This window comes from Bombus affinis, chromosome 3 (genome assembly GCF_024516045.1).
Source record: "Bombus affinis isolate iyBomAffi1 chromosome 3, iyBomAffi1.2, whole genome shotgun sequence".
NCBI classification, from domain to species: Eukaryota; Metazoa; Arthropoda; class Insecta; order Hymenoptera; family Apidae; genus Bombus; species Bombus affinis.
The window spans coordinates 11,493,616-11,511,840 of NC_066346.1; the positions used below are offsets into that span (position 1 = coordinate 11,493,616).

At 29.6% G+C, this 18,225-nt stretch overlaps 6 protein-coding genes across 16 annotated transcripts in view; 3 read left to right on the plus strand and 3 right to left on the minus strand.

Moving 5' to 3' along the window:
* The first annotated feature begins 65 nt into the window (after nt 1-65).
* On the plus strand, nt 66-1,855 carry LOC126914730 (tRNA-splicing endonuclease subunit Sen34). Its single transcript, XM_050719103.1, has 5 exons — nt 66-577; nt 682-953; nt 1,038-1,248; nt 1,364-1,525; nt 1,602-1,855. The coding sequence occupies exons 1-5, from the start codon at nt 526-528 to the stop codon at nt 1,802-1,804; spliced, it is 900 nt and encodes a 299-aa protein (XP_050575060.1). The 5' UTR covers nt 66-525; the 3' UTR covers nt 1,805-1,855.
* Nucleotides 1,856-1,859: 4 nt separating this feature from the next.
* Nucleotides 1,860-3,190, minus strand: LOC126914783 (39S ribosomal protein L27, mitochondrial). Of its 3 annotated transcripts, none has more exons than XM_050719196.1 (4): nt 3,063-3,190; nt 2,493-2,573; nt 2,209-2,372; nt 1,860-2,126 (listed from the first exon to the last, which is right to left on the minus strand). In XM_050719196.1, the coding sequence occupies exons 2-4, from the start codon at nt 2,569-2,571 to the stop codon at nt 1,923-1,925; spliced, it is 447 nt and encodes a 148-aa protein (XP_050575153.1). In that variant the 5' UTR covers nt 2,572-2,573; nt 3,063-3,190; the 3' UTR covers nt 1,860-1,922. The 3 variants fall into 3 exon arrangements, with proteins under 3 accessions (XP_050575153.1, XP_050575156.1, XP_050575154.1); XM_050719199.1 differs by lacking the exon at nt 3,063-3,190 and adding an exon at nt 2,777-2,906; XM_050719197.1 differs by lacking the exon at nt 3,063-3,190 and adding an exon at nt 2,741-2,871.
* An 82-nt stretch (nt 3,191-3,272) lies between these two features.
* LOC126914683 (T-complex protein 1 subunit alpha) lies at nt 3,273-6,539 on the plus strand. The gene is made up of 10 exons (XM_050718965.1): nt 3,273-3,475; nt 3,785-3,870; nt 3,966-4,094; nt 4,184-4,281; nt 4,384-4,494; nt 4,604-5,009; nt 5,091-5,293; nt 5,645-5,837; nt 5,908-6,071; nt 6,155-6,539. The coding sequence occupies exons 1-10, from the start codon at nt 3,403-3,405 to the stop codon at nt 6,363-6,365; spliced, it is 1,674 nt and encodes a 557-aa protein (XP_050574922.1). The 5' UTR covers nt 3,273-3,402; the 3' UTR covers nt 6,366-6,539.
* Nucleotides 6,532-12,479, minus strand: LOC126914662 (double-strand-break repair protein rad21 homolog). 3 transcript variants are annotated; one of them, XM_050718884.1, is made up of 13 exons: nt 12,327-12,479; nt 11,688-11,855; nt 11,171-11,400; nt 10,884-11,067; nt 10,659-10,818; nt 10,393-10,585; nt 10,080-10,303; nt 9,795-10,015; nt 9,530-9,709; nt 9,067-9,435; nt 8,858-8,989; nt 8,618-8,773; nt 6,532-8,538 (listed from the first exon to the last, which is right to left on the minus strand). In XM_050718884.1, the coding sequence occupies exons 2-13, from the start codon at nt 11,829-11,831 to the stop codon at nt 8,413-8,415; spliced, it is 2,319 nt and encodes a 772-aa protein (XP_050574841.1). In that variant the 5' UTR covers nt 11,832-11,855; nt 12,327-12,479; the 3' UTR covers nt 6,532-8,412. The 3 variants fall into 3 exon arrangements, with proteins under 3 accessions (XP_050574841.1, XP_050574842.1, XP_050574843.1); XM_050718885.1 differs by lacking the exon at nt 12,327-12,479 and adding an exon at nt 11,988-12,320; XM_050718886.1 differs by lacking the exon at nt 12,327-12,479 and adding an exon at nt 11,939-12,320.
* LOC126914766 (protein NDUFAF4 homolog) lies at nt 12,309-14,614 on the plus strand. Of its 3 annotated transcripts, none has more exons than XM_050719173.1 (5): nt 12,309-12,327; nt 13,139-13,285; nt 13,638-13,729; nt 13,813-14,020; nt 14,131-14,614. In XM_050719173.1, the coding sequence occupies exons 2-5, from the start codon at nt 13,141-13,143 to the stop codon at nt 14,211-14,213; spliced, it is 528 nt and encodes a 175-aa protein (XP_050575130.1). In that variant the 5' UTR covers nt 12,309-12,327; nt 13,139-13,140; the 3' UTR covers nt 14,214-14,614. The 3 variants fall into 3 exon arrangements, with proteins under 3 accessions (XP_050575130.1, XP_050575129.1, XP_050575128.1); XM_050719172.1 differs by lacking the exon at nt 12,309-12,327 and adding an exon at nt 12,637-13,014; XM_050719171.1 differs by lacking the exon at nt 12,309-12,327 and adding an exon at nt 12,639-13,018.
* A 126-nt stretch (nt 14,615-14,740) lies between these two features.
* The window catches only part of LOC126914666 (xaa-Pro aminopeptidase 1-like), a 45,487-nt gene continuing 42,002 nt past the window's right edge, over nt 14,741-18,225 (minus strand). For 4 of the 5 annotated variants that reach the window (XM_050718898.1, XM_050718896.1, XM_050718895.1 and 1 more), the window contains 6 exons: nt 16,887-17,250; nt 16,430-16,663; nt 15,759-15,925; nt 15,602-15,691; nt 15,284-15,515; nt 14,741-15,207 (listed from right to left, as the gene is read on the minus strand). In XM_050718898.1, the coding sequence (XP_050574855.1) occupies nt 15,185-15,207; nt 15,284-15,515; nt 15,602-15,691; nt 15,759-15,925; nt 16,430-16,663; nt 16,887-17,250 (1,110 nt within the window). In that variant the 3' untranslated portion in view covers nt 14,741-15,184. Of the gene's footprint in view, nt 15,208-15,283; nt 15,516-15,601; nt 15,692-15,758; nt 15,926-16,429; nt 16,664-16,886; nt 17,251-18,225 lie in introns of those variants that run through there. The other variant, XM_050718900.1, reaches the window with a different exon arrangement.

The window sequence follows — 18,225 nt, forward strand, 5'->3', positions numbered from 1 at the left end:
CCTTCTACCCGAAATAATTATTCAGAAATGATGAATAGCGACATCTGTTGAATTCAAATATTTTTGCCATGTTTTAACATTGCAATATGATGTGATAGATTCGATGCATAGTACAGTAATATTTTCGGTATTAACGAAGTAAGCGATGAAATTTAGCAATTGCAAAGAAAGTAATGGACACATAAACGTTATTATTGTCGAACAAGTCGCAAGAATAATTACAATAATTTAGATTTGAATTTTGAAAATAATATCGTGATAAATATCGTATTTAGATATAATGTACAATCCTTTTTATAAATGTTGTATAATACTGTGAGATAATTAAACGAAATTTTTGTGTTTATTGATCCGGAAAGTTACTAAAAAATTGTCATATGTGAATCAGCATTTAACACTTAATATGATTGGTTACTGAAAACAACATGGAAAAACATGTGATAAATTGTAATGTTTAACATTACATATAAAATAAATATATTTAATACAATTGTAAAGATTTGAAAAGTTGATTATTTTAGAAAAATGATAGACTTAATTTTATCAAGAAACAATGTCTTTATATGGAGTGCAGAAGGTAATACAAACCTGCTATTACTTTTAAAATTAAAGATGTAAATATAAATGATAATTTTATTTTTTAACACAATATATTAATTTTAACTTTTATCTTGTTTCTAGACTGGTTGAAGCTTAGAAAGGATTATCGAATAATTGGAGAACTTATAGGTTGTCTTCCAAAGAAACCTAGGCAAGATATATTTTTGGGTCTTCCATTACTCTTACAACCAGAAGAAGTATCTCTTTTGCTTGAAAAGAATATTGCACGTCTTGTACGATATTCATGTCTACAAAAACCACCGTCCAATTCTCTAAAACAAGCTTTTGAAGAATATAGAAATAAATTATATGTAGAACAAGAAAAATGTTTAAAGAAAGAAAGACAAAAACAGGTTACTAAGGGAATACTTTTTACAAATATGTTAATATCCTACTAAAAAGTTATAATTTGGTAAAAATAATATATATTTTTATAGATAATTGGTATGATGGACAAAATTATAGAAGGGAAAAAGCGAAAAATGCTTGGGATAGATACAAGGAAGAAAAAAGTAATGAAATCATTAGATCCTAAAGTACAAGCAGCATTTAATAATATTGAAATAAATAGACAAGATTTATTAAAGGAAGAAATGGCAAAATTACCCAAATTAGACAAAACTGAAGCTTTAATTCAAACCCATACAGGTAAGGAGAAAAATGATATTGACCAGAAGAGAAAGCATGAAATTAAACGATATTATACTTATATCTAAAATATTTATTTCTATTTCTTAGGTATTTTATGGAAATATGTTTTCAGCATACCCATGGACAGATGAAAATGATATAGAAATAATAGAATGGAAGTATCCTTCAAATGAGAAACAACAACTTCGATATAAGACATATAAAGATTTATGGGAAAGAGGATATTATGTAACAAATGGAGAAAAATTTGGAGGAGATTTTCTAGCTTATCCTGGTAATCTAAGATATGTTGTTTATATATTGTTAATAGAGATAGATAAATATTTAAATTATTTATATTTTTGTTATAGGAGATCCCATTATGTTTCACTCCCAATTCATAATTTTATGTAAAGATAAAAAAGAGGAAATTCCAATAACTGAACTTTCAGCACAGTGTCGGATTGCTTGCCATGTTCGAAAAACACAAGTATATGCTTTCTTCTCTGAAAACCAAATCATAAAATACCAATCATTCCAATGGGCAGAAAGTGCTACATTTGAAAATGTTTAACAATACTTAAATAATATTATATGATTAAACTTATGAAACATTAGAAAACAATCTTGGGTTTCTTTTATTTATATTTTTGATTTATAATCAGAATATAAGTACAATAAAAAATTTGTATTTAAAGAGCATCAATTAATACAAATCTATTATCTTGTGGATCAGGAATAACATTAAAATGTTTTTTATATATCACATTGTTTTCTCTGTTAGCATAGTGTGCTCTAGCCCAAGCATGGCTCAGATTTGGATTAATCTTCTCACAGGTGATAAATACTTTTCCCTTTTCTAAAGCATATAATGTACCATTTCTACCAAAACCAACCTGTAAAACAAATAATTAATACATCTTTATTTAGCAAATAACATATATTTGGCATATGAGTACAATTCTTTTTTATATTTACATATAGTCCTGGATGAAATCGAGGTGTACGTTGTGTAGCTAATATTGTAGATTTTTCTACACAATGTCCATCTTGTACTCGCCATCCTCTGTGTTTAGGCCTTGCATGACCAGGACTGATACGTGTACTACCACTAAATTTTTTTGATGCATGCCTTACACATACTATTAATATAAAAATTAAAAACAGTACCACATAGAAATAGCACCCACTTTATATAAATAAATTTATGAAGAAATATAATGTTAAAGATTGCAAATATAATATGTTTATTTTCTACAAACCTATATTGGTAGAAGTGGCATTTATGAGAGATTTGGAGTTTTTTAAAGTGTAAGCATACAACTGTGTTAAGAGTGTCATACCTGAAAGTAATTATTTAACATTAAATAACACACTAGTAGTTTCTTTATTTAAATAGGTTATTTAAGTATAAACTTTTCGATTTTAACATAATATTGTACATAATATTGTTAACATTTAAAATGAAATATATAAATATTACTCAAAATAAAAGATAAATTATTTTTACTTTAAATATTTCACAAATCTTTTATTTATACTAAACTTTACTTCCCCTGACTTCACTAACTTGTATTAATTGAAAATTATTACCAACTTTTGCAAGTTATTCTTGTAGAAACAAAATTCGAAATTTCGCAATACGATCAATAAAAACAATGTTTAACAATGACATTTTTATTATATATGTATCTCTTATCATTAGTTATAAATTGTAAATTATAATTAATAGCTTAAATACACATATATATTTCAATTTATAATTTCAATATATAATTTCAATATTTGATGAAATTCCATATTAGTTAAGTGTAAGATAAGTGAATACTTACTTTACAAGTATTTACAAACTATATCAAGTAAATATATAACTATATAATTATAACATACATATGTATATTAAGAATATGTTGGTAAGTGCTTCTAGAAAACAATGGAAAACATCTTTTATCCAATTTGAACCAATGAAATATTGTTTCAGGGGAATTTAACCAATAGAATATAACGTTAAGTTTGTCCGTAAAAGGAAGTAACTGGGATAGGCGTCGCTGATCATCATCAATCATCAGCAACGGTCACACGCGGATTGTGGTAATAGTTTAGTCGGCAATTGGAATTTCGAAATTGTCGTTTACCTATAATATCAAAGAAAAGTGATAAAAATATTGTAAAATGTCGACAGTAGCCAGTCCTTTAGTTGTTGGCGGTATTCGACAGTCTGGAGCTCCTGTAAGAACTCAAAATGGTATGTCGCTAACGCATTTTATTTCAGAATTTGGTTATACTTCAATTTATTCGATATTTATTCAAATGTGGATATTTCTGTCAATTATTCTTAGAAAGATTTTTTTCAATTCTAAAACACATGAATATGTTAGTTATATTTATATATATTTATACTTATAATAATAATATATATTATATATGTATGTATGATAAAATAATGTTGTAAATAAAAAATTTCAAAAATAAAAGGTGTACATTTTGTTGAATATACATAAAATTAGTATATCAAGAATAATTATTTTATTCTTTTTTGTTTTTTATTTTATAGTCATGGCAGCATGTGCAATCGCTAATATAGTGAAGAGTTCTTTGGGTCCTGTTGGCTTGGATAAAATGCTTGTAGATGACATTGGAGTATGTAAATGTTTTTACAAAATACATTCTTGTATGCTTGTATAAAGATTATATTATTTTTTTAATTTGTACTTTACATACTTGAATTATTATAGGATGTTACAGTTACTAATGATGGAGCAACTATTTTACGTTTGTTAGAAGTTGAACACCCAGCTGCAAGAGTTTTGGTAGAACTAGCTCAATTACAAGATGAAGAAGTTGGCGATGGAACCACATCAGTAGTAAGCTTATTTATTTAACTTTTTGTATTTAAAATGATGTAAATAAATTATTTTCACATAAGAAGTAATTTACCTTTCTATTTAAACAGGTAATAGTTGCAGCTGAACTATTAAAAAATGCTGATGAGCTTGTAAAACAAAAGATTCATCCAACATCTGTAATTAGTGGCTATAGACTTGCTTGCAAGTAAGTCTCATATTATTGAAAAGATTTATACAATTATTATTAACTTATTAATTAAGACAGTAAAGATAATTTATATGTGTGTTCCAATCATTTATATTTTAGGGAAGCCTGTAAATATATTCAAGAACATTTAACTGTTAGTGTAGATGAGCTTGGAAGAGATTGTTTAGTTAATGTAGCAAAAACTTCTATGTCCAGTAAAATCATTGGAGCGTATCCTTTTTATTTTATTATATAAATTAAATTTCATAATTATTATATTATTATATTTACAGGAACTGAATGTTGTAACAAAATGATTATTTTCTTAATAAATTAATAGTGATGCTGATTTCTTTGGAAACATGGTTGTTGATGCTTCAAATGCAGTAAAAGTTAGTGATGGAAAAGGAGGATTTATATACCCTGTGAAAGCAGTTAATGTTTTAAAGGCTCATGGGAAAAGTGTTAGAGAGTCTGTAATAGTGCAGGGTTATGCACTGAATTGCACTGTAGCTTCTCAAGCAATGACTAAAAGAATAGTTAATGCAAAAATTGCATGTTTAGATTTCTCTTTGCAGAAGACAAAAATGAAATTAGGAGTTGAGGTACTGATCACAGATCCTGAAAAGTTAGAAGCAGTGCGGCAACGTGAAGCAGATATTACAAAAGAACGTATTCAAAAGATTCTTGCAGCGGGTACAAATGTCATTCTTGTATCTGGAGGAATCGATGATCTTTGTTTAAAAGTATATTTAAATTATATACAGATTATCGAATTTTTTTATTTGAAAGATGGCAAATTCATATAATTTTCTATATTTGTTCAGTATTTTATAGAAGCTAAAGCAATGGCAGTTCGTAGATGCAGAAAAGCAGATTTGAAAAGGATTGCAAAAGCTACAGGCGCTCAGTTTCTTACTTCTTTAACTAATATGGAAGGAGAAGAAAGTTTTGACTCTAATTTCCTTGGAGAAGCTGCCGAAGTAGTACAAGAAATGGTTTGCGACGATGAGCTTATTCTTATTAAAGGGTTAGTTTTTAAGTTTGTTATTTAACCCCTTGCCATACCATTTATCTTGGAAAAATCCGGGCTCGAACGTTGCGCCCGAATGGTCAGGAAAGGAGCCGGAGCGGCGGAGACAGTGCCGGAACTTAAAACATGATATCGTGTGACTGAGTGCGAGATAGCCGCGTCGGTATTTAGAAAAAATACACCATTCGAGACATTCATACTTGGCCCGAGATTAAGACTACGAGCCTGACTCGTGATATTTAAGTTTGGTTCAAAATTCTCATCACGAATCATATCCATAAAAGTATGGCAGGGGATTAAAAAGAGAATGATTTTGAGGCTAAATTATTTTTATATTATTTATAATAGGCCAAAAGCAAGAACAGCAAGTTCTTTGATATTACGAGGACCAAATGACTACTACTGTGATGAAATGGAACGATCTGTGCATGATGCATTATGCGCAGTAAAACGAGTTTTAGAAAGTAAAAGCGTGGTTGCAGGAGGAGGCTGTGTTGAAGCAGCACTTTCAATTTATTTGGAAAATTTTGCTACATCACTCGTAAGTTTACTTTCTTGTAATATTACGGATTATTAAATCATCCTTGGGCTGAAACATTTATATTTTATAGAGTTCTCGAGAACAATTAGCTATTGCTGAATTTGCAAGATCATTACTGATTATACCGAAAACATTAGCAGTTAATGCGGCACAGGATGCTACAGATCTTGTTGCAAAATTACGTGCTTATCACAATTCCAGTCAAACAAAAGCAGATCTTGCTGATCTAAAATGGTAATATCTTAAAATATTACATGATAAAATTTATTTTACATACTTTAATGATAACATAAAGCAATATTAATTTTCTTTTATAGGGTTGGTCTGGATTTGCTTGAAGGTACCATTAAAGATAACAAAAAAGCTGGTGTATTAGAACCAGCAATTTCAAAAATAAAATCTTTGAAATTTGCAACGGAAGCAGCGATAACTATCCTTAGAATCGATGATATGATTAAACTAGATCCAGAACGTACGAAGGACAAATCATACCGCGAAGCAATGGAATCTGGTGAATTGGAAGAGTAGAATTAAAATGGGTTTACACATCCTTTTCCCATGATTTGTTATACCAGAAAGATTAAATTATTCTTCACTTCAAATATTATTTCATAATTTAAGTAATAAAGATTACAATTTAACATTAATGCTCATGAATGAATTTGCTGGTAATAAATAAAATAAAGCTTTCACATATAAAAATATTGTGTATATATTTCACGCTTTAAATAATAATACGAGAACATACTAAAGTATTAAACATAACAAATTTTATAGTTCATGTAAAATTTATCATATCAGTGTGAAATATGTTTAATATTTAAAAAATGGCGGGATTTTGAAGGTATATATAATATATTATTCATCATTCAAAGTGCAATTTTCGAAAACTAAGTATAGTCATATCGGAAAGGGAATTTGTTAACTTAAAATAACAATTTTAGATATATTTAATACAATAAATACACCTGTTATAAAAAAGTATTTAATGCATAAACACGTCATGTGTATATCGTACACGGCGTGTATTAAAGCAAAAAGATCTTAAAATTAATTTTAATCTTCAAATTCAATAAATTTTTACACATGTAACAATTTATTAATGGAAAATAATGGATTAATATTTATTATTTATTAAAGTATTATATGATATGTACTTTAGGGTTCAAATTTTAAAGAAAATATTTCAGAAATCTTTTTTATTTTATAAACAGATGTATATTAATTAATGAATTATGAGACTATTTACAATCAGGCATTTTAAGTATATGGTATAGCAGTCGATTTTTTTCATGATACGCCTTAAACGCCATTACGTGCGTAATGATAGTTCATGTTGTTTGTTGTGCATGTATATTTACAATGTTATATGATCGTTTTCGAAAAATTTCAGACATGTTAATTTGATAAAATATAGTACTTTTTAAAAATATGATTTAACACATGTATTCCATGGAACTGGTATACATATATAACAATAACTTATTGAACATTTTTTTATGGTCAGAGTAATTAAAGCACTAACCATAACGCTATTTCCTTTGAAAAAATAGTAGGAGTCAAACAATTTTTATTTCTTTTTTATATAATTAATACGTTTTCTTCAAAACGTAATGGAGAAATTGTACAATAAAAAGATTGAAACACACAAAAAAGCGAGATTATTAAATCAATGTTCTTTGGAATGTCGTTCACAGTGTAAATATAAACTATAGAAGATCATAAATTTGCAGTAATTTATACGGAAAAGTAACTATACAGATTATATCGAGTCTAAACAAAATATAATAGTAAATAATATTTATATAGATCTCTGAAAAATAACTTAATCACACTATTGATCCTACGGTATGACTGCAATACATAAAAGCATTATCCGTAAAACATTCCCTTGATTCTTCCATTAATAATTGTTTATAATAGCATTAATGTGTAAGTACGCTAATAAAAAAAAATTATTTGAATAATTGATATTTAAGTTTGAGAAATTTGAAAATAATACATCGATTTAAATCACAAATAATTTCATTTTATGAAATTTTTAACAAAATGCTTTTTATCATAATTTCATAAATTATCTTACACAATTATTAGTAATTTTGGACCATCCTGCAGTATAGACTCAAAATTGTTTGTAAATATTAAGATATAAAATATATTTTTACTACATATTAATATTATATACAAACCCTGTTCGGATTGATAATAAATTTAATAAAGACAATTGATTTTTTGCCAATGTAAAACATTTATCAATGGTAATGTATTTACGTATCTTTGATTTAATTTTTTTATCACAATAAAAATACAGAAGGTCCAAAATAATTCTGCTTTGATTTATACAAAACGTATACATTCCTGAATCAGGACTTTAAAACATGATTTATAAAATTCTTTTGTCTTACGCAGATATTTTTAAAGAATTATAATAGCTTTATATATTATTTTACAATTTATCTTTCAAAAGAATTTAGATAAATCGGTTATTTTATGTACGATTAAAAATAGCTACAATCCTCTCTGTCTCCGTCATTTTTTAACAATAAATGTATGGTAAGAAATACCTATAGCAATTTTACAATGCAGGATTCTCAAATTTTGGTCCTTTACTGACTACAATATCAGTGTATGGATGGTCTTGATTGAGCTCTAATACTTGGAATTTTTTTAGAACTAATAATGTGTAGAATTTTTGCGCAACCTAAAAGAATGGATCAATAATAACTTGAATTTAATTTCTACAATTATAAGTTCTGTTAATCATATTCTAGAATACAAACCTGCTTGCGATTGTTTTTATATGCCATTTCTGATAGTGTCAATCTATCTTTGGTGTCTAGTTTACTTTTGATAACATGATACATGTGTGATGCTCTCTTATTAAGAACTCGTTCTTCAAACTGTTCATAAGTTTCATCTATTTGTTGTTCTTCTTGCTAGAAAAGTAAAAGATTATATTATACATTTAGTAGCTTCGAATGTATTATAATTTAATATAAGTAAATAAACATTATACGTACAGGACCTACAGATGGTGGAAATTCATAATCTTCATGATTCCATGGTGTTGCTGGTCCTCTTTCTGATACAGCTGGTGTATGGGGTGGTTGATGATGTTCATCATATCCCATATAGGGTACTTGAGATTGCGCCTATGTATATTCAAATTCATTAATATCTGCGTAATATAATATCATATATTTATATATATCTAAGGAATAAAATTAACCTGATCATAGCCCATATTTTCCATTTGTGGCATTTCAACAGGTGTAGGAACGACTTCTGGTTCTATTAGTGTAGGTGGAACAACTGGTTCTTCAGATGCAGTAATAGCTTCATTAGGAGGAATTTCAGGAATTTCTGAAGGAATTAAAGATGTTTCGGGAACTACAGGAACCATATCCGCTTCTTCAATAGGAGGCACAATACCACTAATTTCAGATACTGATGATTCAGTTGGTAAAGACATCTCAGGTTGAGGTACTGGTGATTCTGCAGAGGGAAGACTTGGTTGGGGGACTATACTAGGAACATCCATTGCTTCAGGGGCAACATCTACTGGAGGAGGTGCTGGCGCTGGAGGTGGTGGCCTTATCTAAAGATAATAAAATACATTAATAAACTCAAACAGTTTTAAAAAAGAGGTTTTATAATAGAAGAAAGATTTAAAAATAAACAATATGATGTACCTCTTCATCTGCTGGTGCTTTTCGTTTGCGAGCCATGCGTTTACTGAGAATAGTTTGTTCATACGAATCAGGTTCTGCAGGTTCTCTCATTTGTTCTAAAGGCATGCCTTCTTCTTCGCCTACTAAACGTCCAAAGTCCTCATGATCATAAGATTTGCTAGTTAAATGTCGTTGATAATTCTATATTGTCAAAAAACAAAATTATATTTTTTTTGGATGGCAGATACATACATACTTGATGATTATTAAATATGAAATACATTACCTTAAATAATACACGTGCTGGTATTGGTCTTCCTGGTAAAGCAAACAATTTTTCGACTCCACCAGTTTCTTTCCAATGCATTAATCTTTTTGTAGGTGGTGCCAAATCTAATGTAGTAATAATGTCACTAATATCTGATAATTGTGCTTTCATTTCTTCACCAGAGATATTTTTTACCTCATCCACAATGAGTTTACGTTTGCGTTTTGCTTTTGTAAATCCTATTAATTTTATTAGATTACAACAATTAATATCACAACTGAAATAAAATATAATATCACAAACCTTTTAAGGCAGATGTATCAACAGGTGCGAGAGCGAAGCTCTCTTCTTCATCATGTAATAACGTAGTTTGATCCTGTAGAGGTGGAGCTTCTTCCATAGGTTCCATTGGACGTTCTTCAGGGACATTGGGTGGAGCAGGAGTAAAACGGCGACTGGCAACACTTATTCTTCCTTCAATTTCTTCACCAGGTGCAGCTGGAGAAACGGGTCTGGATTCGTCAGTACTATACAGAAAATGTTAAATTTAATATGATATATACAGACATTTATTTAATATAAATTTTGAATGTGTAAAATACAATTTATTAATTACCTCATTCCATCCATGGGAGATGGTGGACCTCCAAAACGATCTCCCATTTCTTCTTCTGATTCATCATGCACAGAAGGTGGACCTCCAGAAACTACACCAGGTTCTTGTGTTTCTGCTACTGCACTCACCTCAGGTACAGGTACTTCACCCATTGGTGCTTCATCAAATAAACCACCCTCAAACAATCCACCAGCTAAATAAAAAAATAAAGCTTGTCATAAATATAATTATCATTTCAATTGCATATATTAATGTAAGTTGCTTACATATAATATCTTGACCAAGATGACCACCAAAACCATCATCTCTAATTGGCATATCTATATCCATAGCTTGCGCTGTTACCGATGGACCTGGTACTGGTTCTTTTTCCTTTTGTTCTAAAGTTGCTTCGATCCCTGGTCCATCAGTGAACAACATATGAGTCTGAAAAATGAATATAAATTTTTTTCTTCATATAAAATATCAACAGTTAAAGTGACAAAACATACCTGATCTAATGATGGTTCTACAGCACCAGCATGTCTTAACAATTCTGGAGGTTCAGCATCAAAACTCATGTCACCAAATCCTTGATCATGTGTAACTAAAGCTAAACTGCCATAATCTTCCCTCATAGTGATTTCTTCCGCTCGAGACTGATTTAAACTAAATTGTGCTTCAATGTCAACATCTCTGAAATATAGCATTAGTATTAAATAACAATATTTATAAAATAAGCTTTTATTTTTATGTAATTATCTCCATTAAAGTTCCTACTTAATTCTTATATATTTACTTTAATTCTGGCATTGCTGTATCAAAATCATGAAACACTTCAGGTAATGTTATAGCTGTTACAGCAGCTTCTCTATGCTCTTCTGGTAAATCTACCATACCAGGCCTAAAGGCCATTTTTATTTTGACAAAGGCTTCGTTACAATCGGCTAAGAGATATTTAGCTTTCCTTGAATATATACGTACCACACCCAACAATAAATGACCAGATGTTCTTAAAGCCATTTTTACCTATAATAAAATAGTGACACAGAAAATAAAAACCATATATTTTATAGAAATATTAAGAATTCTTTTCATAAAAAAATATTGTATTCTAGGAAGTAAAATAAAATGAACAAAAATCTATGAGATTTAGATAATATATATTTAAGTAACATTCTACTATAAAAGATTTTACGTAATGTCTAAAAAAAACATAAAATTCATATTGTTATAAATCTAGAATCATAACAAGAATATTACAAATTTATGAGTTCATATACATAAAAATTAAAAAAGGCGTATTTTATAAATACCTTTGGCTGTAATATACCATCTACAGATTTTTCAATATTCGTCTCGAATACATGGGCTTTCGTCAATTTTTTATCCCAGTGAGCGGCTAACCAAATACGTGCTAACGGCCCTTTTTTGGCCAACACGAAATGAGCGTAAAACATTTTTAACCTGTGTTATGTCCTTTTCTGTAAACAAAATTATGTTATATCAGTAAAATTGGCTAAAGGAGTTTAGTCTGTTCTGTGTTTGTAAACACAAAGATATATACAAGAGGCTAATTCTTTAACGCGATATTCCGCTAGCAACATCATTATCACCTTATAATTGACAAAACCGGTCGATGGGTCAATTAATACATGAAGTTAACATTTTTTTATTTCTAAATACTAAAAATCGAGTCGTAGAACTCGAACAAAATAGCGATCATGTAATTTTTCTTAATTTAGTAAAATGTCAACATCTTTGCACAAGATGGCGTTTCTGTCCGTAATTTTGGCGGTTACGCGTAAGCTGTTGAACACGTAGTTACGTTCTAATCTATTTCTGTGCAAATCATATTACGGTGACTCGTTATCAATAAATCTTGAACTATTAATTTTATATTTTACATAAATTATCACATTTAACTGATATATTAGAAAATCGTTGACACATACGGTATGTTTCTTTTCAGCGCGTCTTCACGAGAACCTGCATGCAACTAATTTTACTGAACGTTCCGAAACTCCCCTCGTTAATGGCGGATAGATGTGTTCGTAAACACATAAAATTTTATTTTCCTCACTTTTCTAACCTGCGTAAATTAAATATCTATATCAAACATTTATATGACTATTTTGATTTTTGCTTTTTTTGTTTCATAATTAATATTCGAATAATGGAATGTTAAGTAATGAATGGCTTAATAGAAAATTAAATTATACGTATTATATTGTTAATAACCTATCAACAACGTTTCTGATTTCTAGTTTTCACCAATAGTATTCAATGTTTTATGCATTTTTGTAGAAATATTTTTTTATTGTAAAATATGTATAATATCAAAATGTATAATTTCATTTATTTGAGAAATGTGTTGGAACTTTGTTCCCAAATAACGTCCAAACAGTATGAAACAAAATCAGTAACAAAAAATTACTTTTGTCTTAACTATAACCATGTGGTCACAAAGTAATAAATGTTCTGAATAGCGCAATAGTAACTTCTAATAATATCTTTACAACTTGAAATAAAAATATTTGTTTTGTAATTTAATATTTAGATTTACTTTCATTAAATAAAATAATATTATTGCATAGAGATCAAAGTATTGAATCTGGTATAAACAAGAATATTAACCAAAAAGTTGGTATGAAAACACAATAATTTTTTTAGAATTGTTTCGTTTTTTTTTAAATATATATGTATATAAAATACAATTTAAGTTATACTTGTAGCGATGTATATTAAATATTCTTTTCTGTTATAGAAATGGGAGCGGTGTACTCTTATATTACGCGACCAATTCGTTCATTTAACATTGAAAATCGTACAGCACGTATTCTTGACAAGGAGAAGCCAATTTCTTCTCCTGAATATCCATCAGTACAGAGACAAAGGGAAGTTGTAGATAAATGTAAATTTCTCTCTCAAATTCTATTTCAAGTTTTATATTTTTTAGATTAACATTTTTGTTAGAATTGAAAAATAAAAGAATTTTTGAAAATAGATATAAATAGAATAGCAATAATAGAATTTATAGAAGTAAAAGAAATAAAACAATTATTCTTATCTTTTTACACGTAGCTTAAACTTAAGTGATATAGATTATTTAATTATAGTTTTTGTATAGCAAAATGTGAGATAAAGTTGTATGTTATAAAATTTTGGTTTGTTTTCTAAACAAGAGTACCAGTTTTAAGAATTAGTCATTTTCTATATCATGTAATAATAGCTTTTCACATTTTTAAAAGTTATTTCTATTTTAGTGAAACCTAATTTGAGAGACACTCAGAACAAAAAGGATCATGAATTAAATGATCGCTTAAAGAGTGTCTTCGTTCAGTCTAAAGATCCAGAGGTATATTTCAATTAGAAATCTTTTGTGGATGTATTTATTTATTTGTAACTATTATGAAATAAATTGGTATTTTTTATTACTAGATTGAACCAACACAAGTCTCATCTAGGCCATTACCAGTGGATAGAAGTCAATATTCTTTAGATGAATTTTATGAACCGCTTGTTCCTCAGAAGGGTAAATGTACCATAAAAGAAGTAGTAACGTTTCTGACTAAACATCAAGAAAATAAGGTAGAATACTCTATAGAAAGAATATCCCAAAAGTATCAAATAGATAAACAAACAGTAGGTAAGAATATGTTTTTAGATAGAAAATGATAATACAGTATTACTAAAGTAAATTTGTATTCCCTAAATCCTATTTAAATATTTAAAATATAATATAAATAACTGTTTCAGAAAATATTTTAACAAGTTATAAACTCTTTCACGTGATGACAGATGTGAAACAGCTGAAGATAGAGGAGGGTAAGAAAAAGTAAGATTCTTGTATTATAATTAACCGTTTGAGTCCCAGTGGTCTTTGAAAAAGCAGGGTCGAAAAATCCCTAACAGCGCGATAGCGCTTGTTCTAATCGATTGCGAAGAGAAACAAGCGGCGTAATAGCGCTCATCATATTTGTTATTTTTATGAAATACATCTATATTGTTATATATGTGTATTATTAGTTTATAAATATTTCAAGTTTTGTTTAATAAAAATTATTGAGGAGATAACAATGAAATACAAAATACCGTCAGTCGTCCGTAGCGTTCAAATGTACTGGGACTTTTCGATACAAAATCTAAACAGCACGATTGCATTGCCTGGGACTCAAACTCAAAAGTTAAAAGAATCTAATATCATGTAGAATAAAAATAAATAACAATTTATTAAAAATTATATTAGTTACTTTATTTTAATCCTATTTTAATACTGAGTATTTCAATTATTAGAAATTTTAGGAATTTAATATAGAAACAGAAGCATAAGAAACACTAGTGGAGAAATGAATATACAATATTAAACTTGTTTTTTCTTTACTTTCTTTATTCTCTAAAATAACTGGAGCTTATTTCTAAAAAATTGCTTGCTTATCAATAAGTAAAATATAATTTATGATAACATCCCTGTTCCTTATACATACAATAAATTACATATATTTACAAAATATAAGTTTATAAATATTTTTATATATTTATATAGTAGATTTTCTATGTGCAAAAATTTATTCCAATATTCCTAATGGTTTTTGTTTTTTAGCTATACCATCATATTATAATAATACTATCATATTATAATTGCAACACCTGTATATTTAGAATTGGCAGTAACGTATAAAAATAGTAACTTTAATATACGTATATTAAAATAACGCCAATTTAAGCATAGTTTTCGAAACTGTTTGCTCATGGCGTAAATTAATTTTAAATCATACTATATTTGCTCATTCTCCTTTTGGACATATATTAATTAACTCCATACATCTGAAAAATCTAAAACATACAAATACAAATTTCAAGAAGGCAAATCTTTTTTTTATTCTAAATGTTGTCTTTTTTATATACTTACTGAATAGAATGTGATGCAGGAAAGTAAAGTAAACTAATACATTGAATTGTTTGAATGTAGAAGGTGTCGAATGAGAACGGCCAAAAAGCAATCCTTCGTCGACTGGTCTTACTTCTGGAATGGTTGCAGTTTTCTTCAACATCCAATTGAAAGCATCCATTTTTAGTCTTTTCTTTAACTCTGGACCTACTTCATCCCTAATTCGGCGATTGTAATTATTTAACCATCGTATCTGTAGAGTTATTGAAATATTTTTTGAAAACCTTATATCTATATAGATAAAGAAAACTCATTAATTAATTGTTAATTACTACTTACGTGAGATGGATTTAACATATCGTAATCAATCAACTTTGGTTCATATGGAACTAACGTGACGTCCCTGAATTTCAAAAAAATTTCTGTTTTCTAAAAAGAGATACATTTTTACCGAGAATTTCTCTAATTTTTAAATAATTTGAATTAAAGTACCTACTGATTTGCCTGCTTCCATTGTTTCAAGGATGTTCTCCAAACGAACGCCGAAGTCGCCTTCTTTGTAGTAACCAGGTTCGTTTGATAAAAAGAATCCTGGTCTTAATTCAACAGGTCCACAAACTTTATCCGATGATACAGGCTGTCCGTATGATACACCAATAGGTGCTGGAAATATATTAACATTATGATTAATATTAATTATTAATGAATAACAATTCGAAATGTGCTACAAAAGACTTTCCAGTTATTCGAAGTTCTAAATTCAATTAAATCTTGATCAATAATGCTTTATCATAAATAAACTGCGGATATTTATGTAAATTCATATTTTTACGAATATAATGAAGAAATCGAACCTAGGTATAGAATTGTTTTATCAATGTCGTATAATATCGCTTAAATATTGCACCAAGTACTATATTTTGGATATTTCATATATTTTTGCATATTATATATATGTGTATACTGTGCATTTTTGCACCTCTAAATTTCTCACCATAAACGTATAAATATCCGCAGTTTAATCGAAACTAACAACATTTTCCATATAATCGCAAAGATCGAGTAAAGATCGTGATTAGCGTTGAATTCAGATCAAAGAAACGTAGATTATTCGATCAATCGTCTACGTAAGCGAGTCTTTAATCTTTTCAAAGTAATGAGACAAACATTCGTGGACAGACAAAAAGTGACCGATCCCATGGCCAGTCCCGTGCAAGTAGTCGTAACCAACGTTCCATAATGGTACTCTTGCAACGATGTCCAGCTGGTTGGATTTTAAACTGCTTGGAAAGATCAAAGAGGACAGTTGTATTGCTCCGATTAACACTCTTGTGTATGCTTTTTTCTGTTCTTCCGTTGGCGTACCAAAATGCAGCGTTCTTGTGACATCTGTAGTGCCATCTGTTTACGAAACAAGATAAATGTTAAAAAAGGGTAGAAAGGTTCCATGATTTTTGCCAGTTCTTAATTAACCGAAGGAAAATTTCTTCCTTTATTTTCTTTGGACATTTACATGTTTCCTCGAAGAAAATTTGTAACATTTGCCTAAAAATTTTTCCGGACTTTTTGAAAGTGTAGGATAATACAAGGATGAGATTTAATAACAGAATCAAAATTCCGTTACCTAAATATTGTCCTCCCGAGTCCACAACCAGGGTGGACGCTTGTCCAATCTTGATATTCGTTAGATTGTTAGGTTCATAATGGGGAATAGCAGCATGAGGTCCGTATCCAGCGATCGTAGGGAACGAGATACCTTTATTCTTGTCCTGTTCGTAACGAAACTCGTTCGCCAGTCTAGCTACTTGCATCTCGTCCCACCCATTCGAATTCAGTGTATATTGTTCCTCCATGTATGCTAGGAAATCGCACATCGCCACTGCGTCCCTTAGGTGGGACCTCCTCATCCCCTCCGCCTCGACTTCGTTCTTTTGTGCTCGTAAACTTAACACTGGTGACGGTTTTGGCAATCGTTTCTCCGGCGGGATCTACAGAATATAATTAAAAAAATGCTACATCGATAAAAAAATTCTTTCATTTATCAAGTACATTAGTAGAATGGCGCTGTACTGTGGATATTTTATATATCTTTCTATATTATGTGTATTCTATGTAACTATTATTCGTATAACTTTGAAATTTCCTATAAACGCATAAAAATCAGATGTTCGATTAGACCGCGAAAAGCGATCGTTTACGAAAGTGATTCTTGGTCCGGTAAAAGTTTGAGAGGCCCTGATCTAACCTATTAAACGCTATTGCACGATCATTCGTACAGAACTTGAAACAGAAAGGAAACTGCTCCCTGATTTCTGATGCCGCGGGCGTCCAGGCGTCCCGAAGCACCGGCTATCATGTCGAGAAGAAGGTGAAACCGTTTCACCACCATGAGCATCGTAGAGAACACGCTACAGACTATTTTATTCTATCTATTTACCAATGATACGGTCTGTACCTCGACGATGTGCAATAATGAGAAAGAACATCGTGCATTGGACGGCCGACGAACGTTCATGTTTAGTCTACGTCTATGGAGGTGTGTCAGCCCGTCATGTGGGGATCAAGCTAAGCTCAACAAGCTCTACAAGGATAGGAGAACATGTCGGTGAAGGTGTACTTTTGCCTAGGATTATCCGCTCTAATGCCCCTATAGTTGAATCCCAACGTGTTCGGTAAAATGGCGCGAACGAGGAGGTAACCGTATTCGAATTCCTACTGTACTTTCTCAACCGTCGTTTGTTTAATATTTCATACTACGTATTGAAATGTTTTTCGCATTAAAATAGGCAAGAAGGTGTTTTCATATTTTTAGCTGTGCGTAGAATGGTTAAATTATGGGGGTTCGTTCTCAATGCGCAGAGGTTGATGAAAGAAGAATGAATTTTATTACAGTTTTTTGTATGGTCGTAGCAATTAATTGGGATATTTCATTGTTTAAAATTTTTATCATAATTTGATAGATC

Excerpts from the sequence above, each read along its gene's own strand:
- LOC126914730 (XM_050719103.1), top strand. The coding sequence starts at position 526 with ATGATAGACTTAATTTTATCAAGAAACAATGTCTTTATATGGAGTGCA. Across the intron at positions 578-681 it reads CTTTATATGGAGTGCAGAAG|ACTGGTTGAAGCTTAGAAAG; the intron begins GTAATACAAACC and ends TCTTGTTTCTAG. Across the intron at positions 954-1,037 it reads AGAAAGAAAGACAAAAACAG|ATAATTGGTATGATGGACAA; the intron begins GTTACTAAGGGA and ends ATATTTTTATAG.
- LOC126914783 (XM_050719196.1), bottom strand. The coding sequence starts at position 2,571 with ATGACACTCTTAACACAGTTGTATGCTTACACTTTAAAAAACTCCAAA. Across the intron at positions 2,373-2,492 it reads TGCCACTTCTACCAATATAG|TATGTGTAAGGCATGCATCA; the intron begins GTTTGTAGAAAA and ends TTATATTAATAG. Across the intron at positions 2,127-2,208 it reads GATTTCATCCAGGACTATAT|GTTGGTTTTGGTAGAAATGG; the intron begins GTAAATATAAAA and ends TTTGTTTTACAG.
- LOC126914683 (XM_050718965.1), top strand. The coding sequence starts at position 3,403 with ATGTCGACAGTAGCCAGTCCTTTAGTTGTTGGCGGTATTCGACAGTCT. Across the intron at positions 4,095-4,183 it reads GCGATGGAACCACATCAGTA|GTAATAGTTGCAGCTGAACT; the intron begins GTAAGCTTATTT and ends CTATTTAAACAG. Across the intron at positions 4,495-4,603 it reads TCCAGTAAAATCATTGGAGC|TGATGCTGATTTCTTTGGAA; the intron begins GTATCCTTTTTA and ends ATAAATTAATAG.
- LOC126914662 (XM_050718884.1), bottom strand. The coding sequence starts at position 11,831 with ATGTTTTACGCTCATTTCGTGTTGGCCAAAAAAGGGCCGTTAGCACGT. Across the intron at positions 10,819-10,883 it reads TAGAACCATCATTAGATCAG|ACTCATATGTTGTTCACTGA; the intron begins GTATGTTTTGTC and ends TTCATTTTTCAG. Across the intron at positions 8,774-8,857 it reads TTCCACCATCTGTAGGTCCT|CAAGAAGAACAACAAATAGA; the intron begins GTACGTATAATG and ends TTACTTTTCTAG.
- LOC126914766 (XM_050719173.1), top strand. The coding sequence starts at position 13,141 with ATGGGAGCGGTGTACTCTTATATTACGCGACCAATTCGTTCATTTAAC. Across the intron at positions 13,286-13,637 it reads AAGGGAAGTTGTAGATAAAT|TGAAACCTAATTTGAGAGAC; the intron begins GTAAATTTCTCT and ends TTTCTATTTTAG. Across the intron at positions 13,730-13,812 it reads TTCAGTCTAAAGATCCAGAG|ATTGAACCAACACAAGTCTC; the intron begins GTATATTTCAAT and ends TTTTATTACTAG.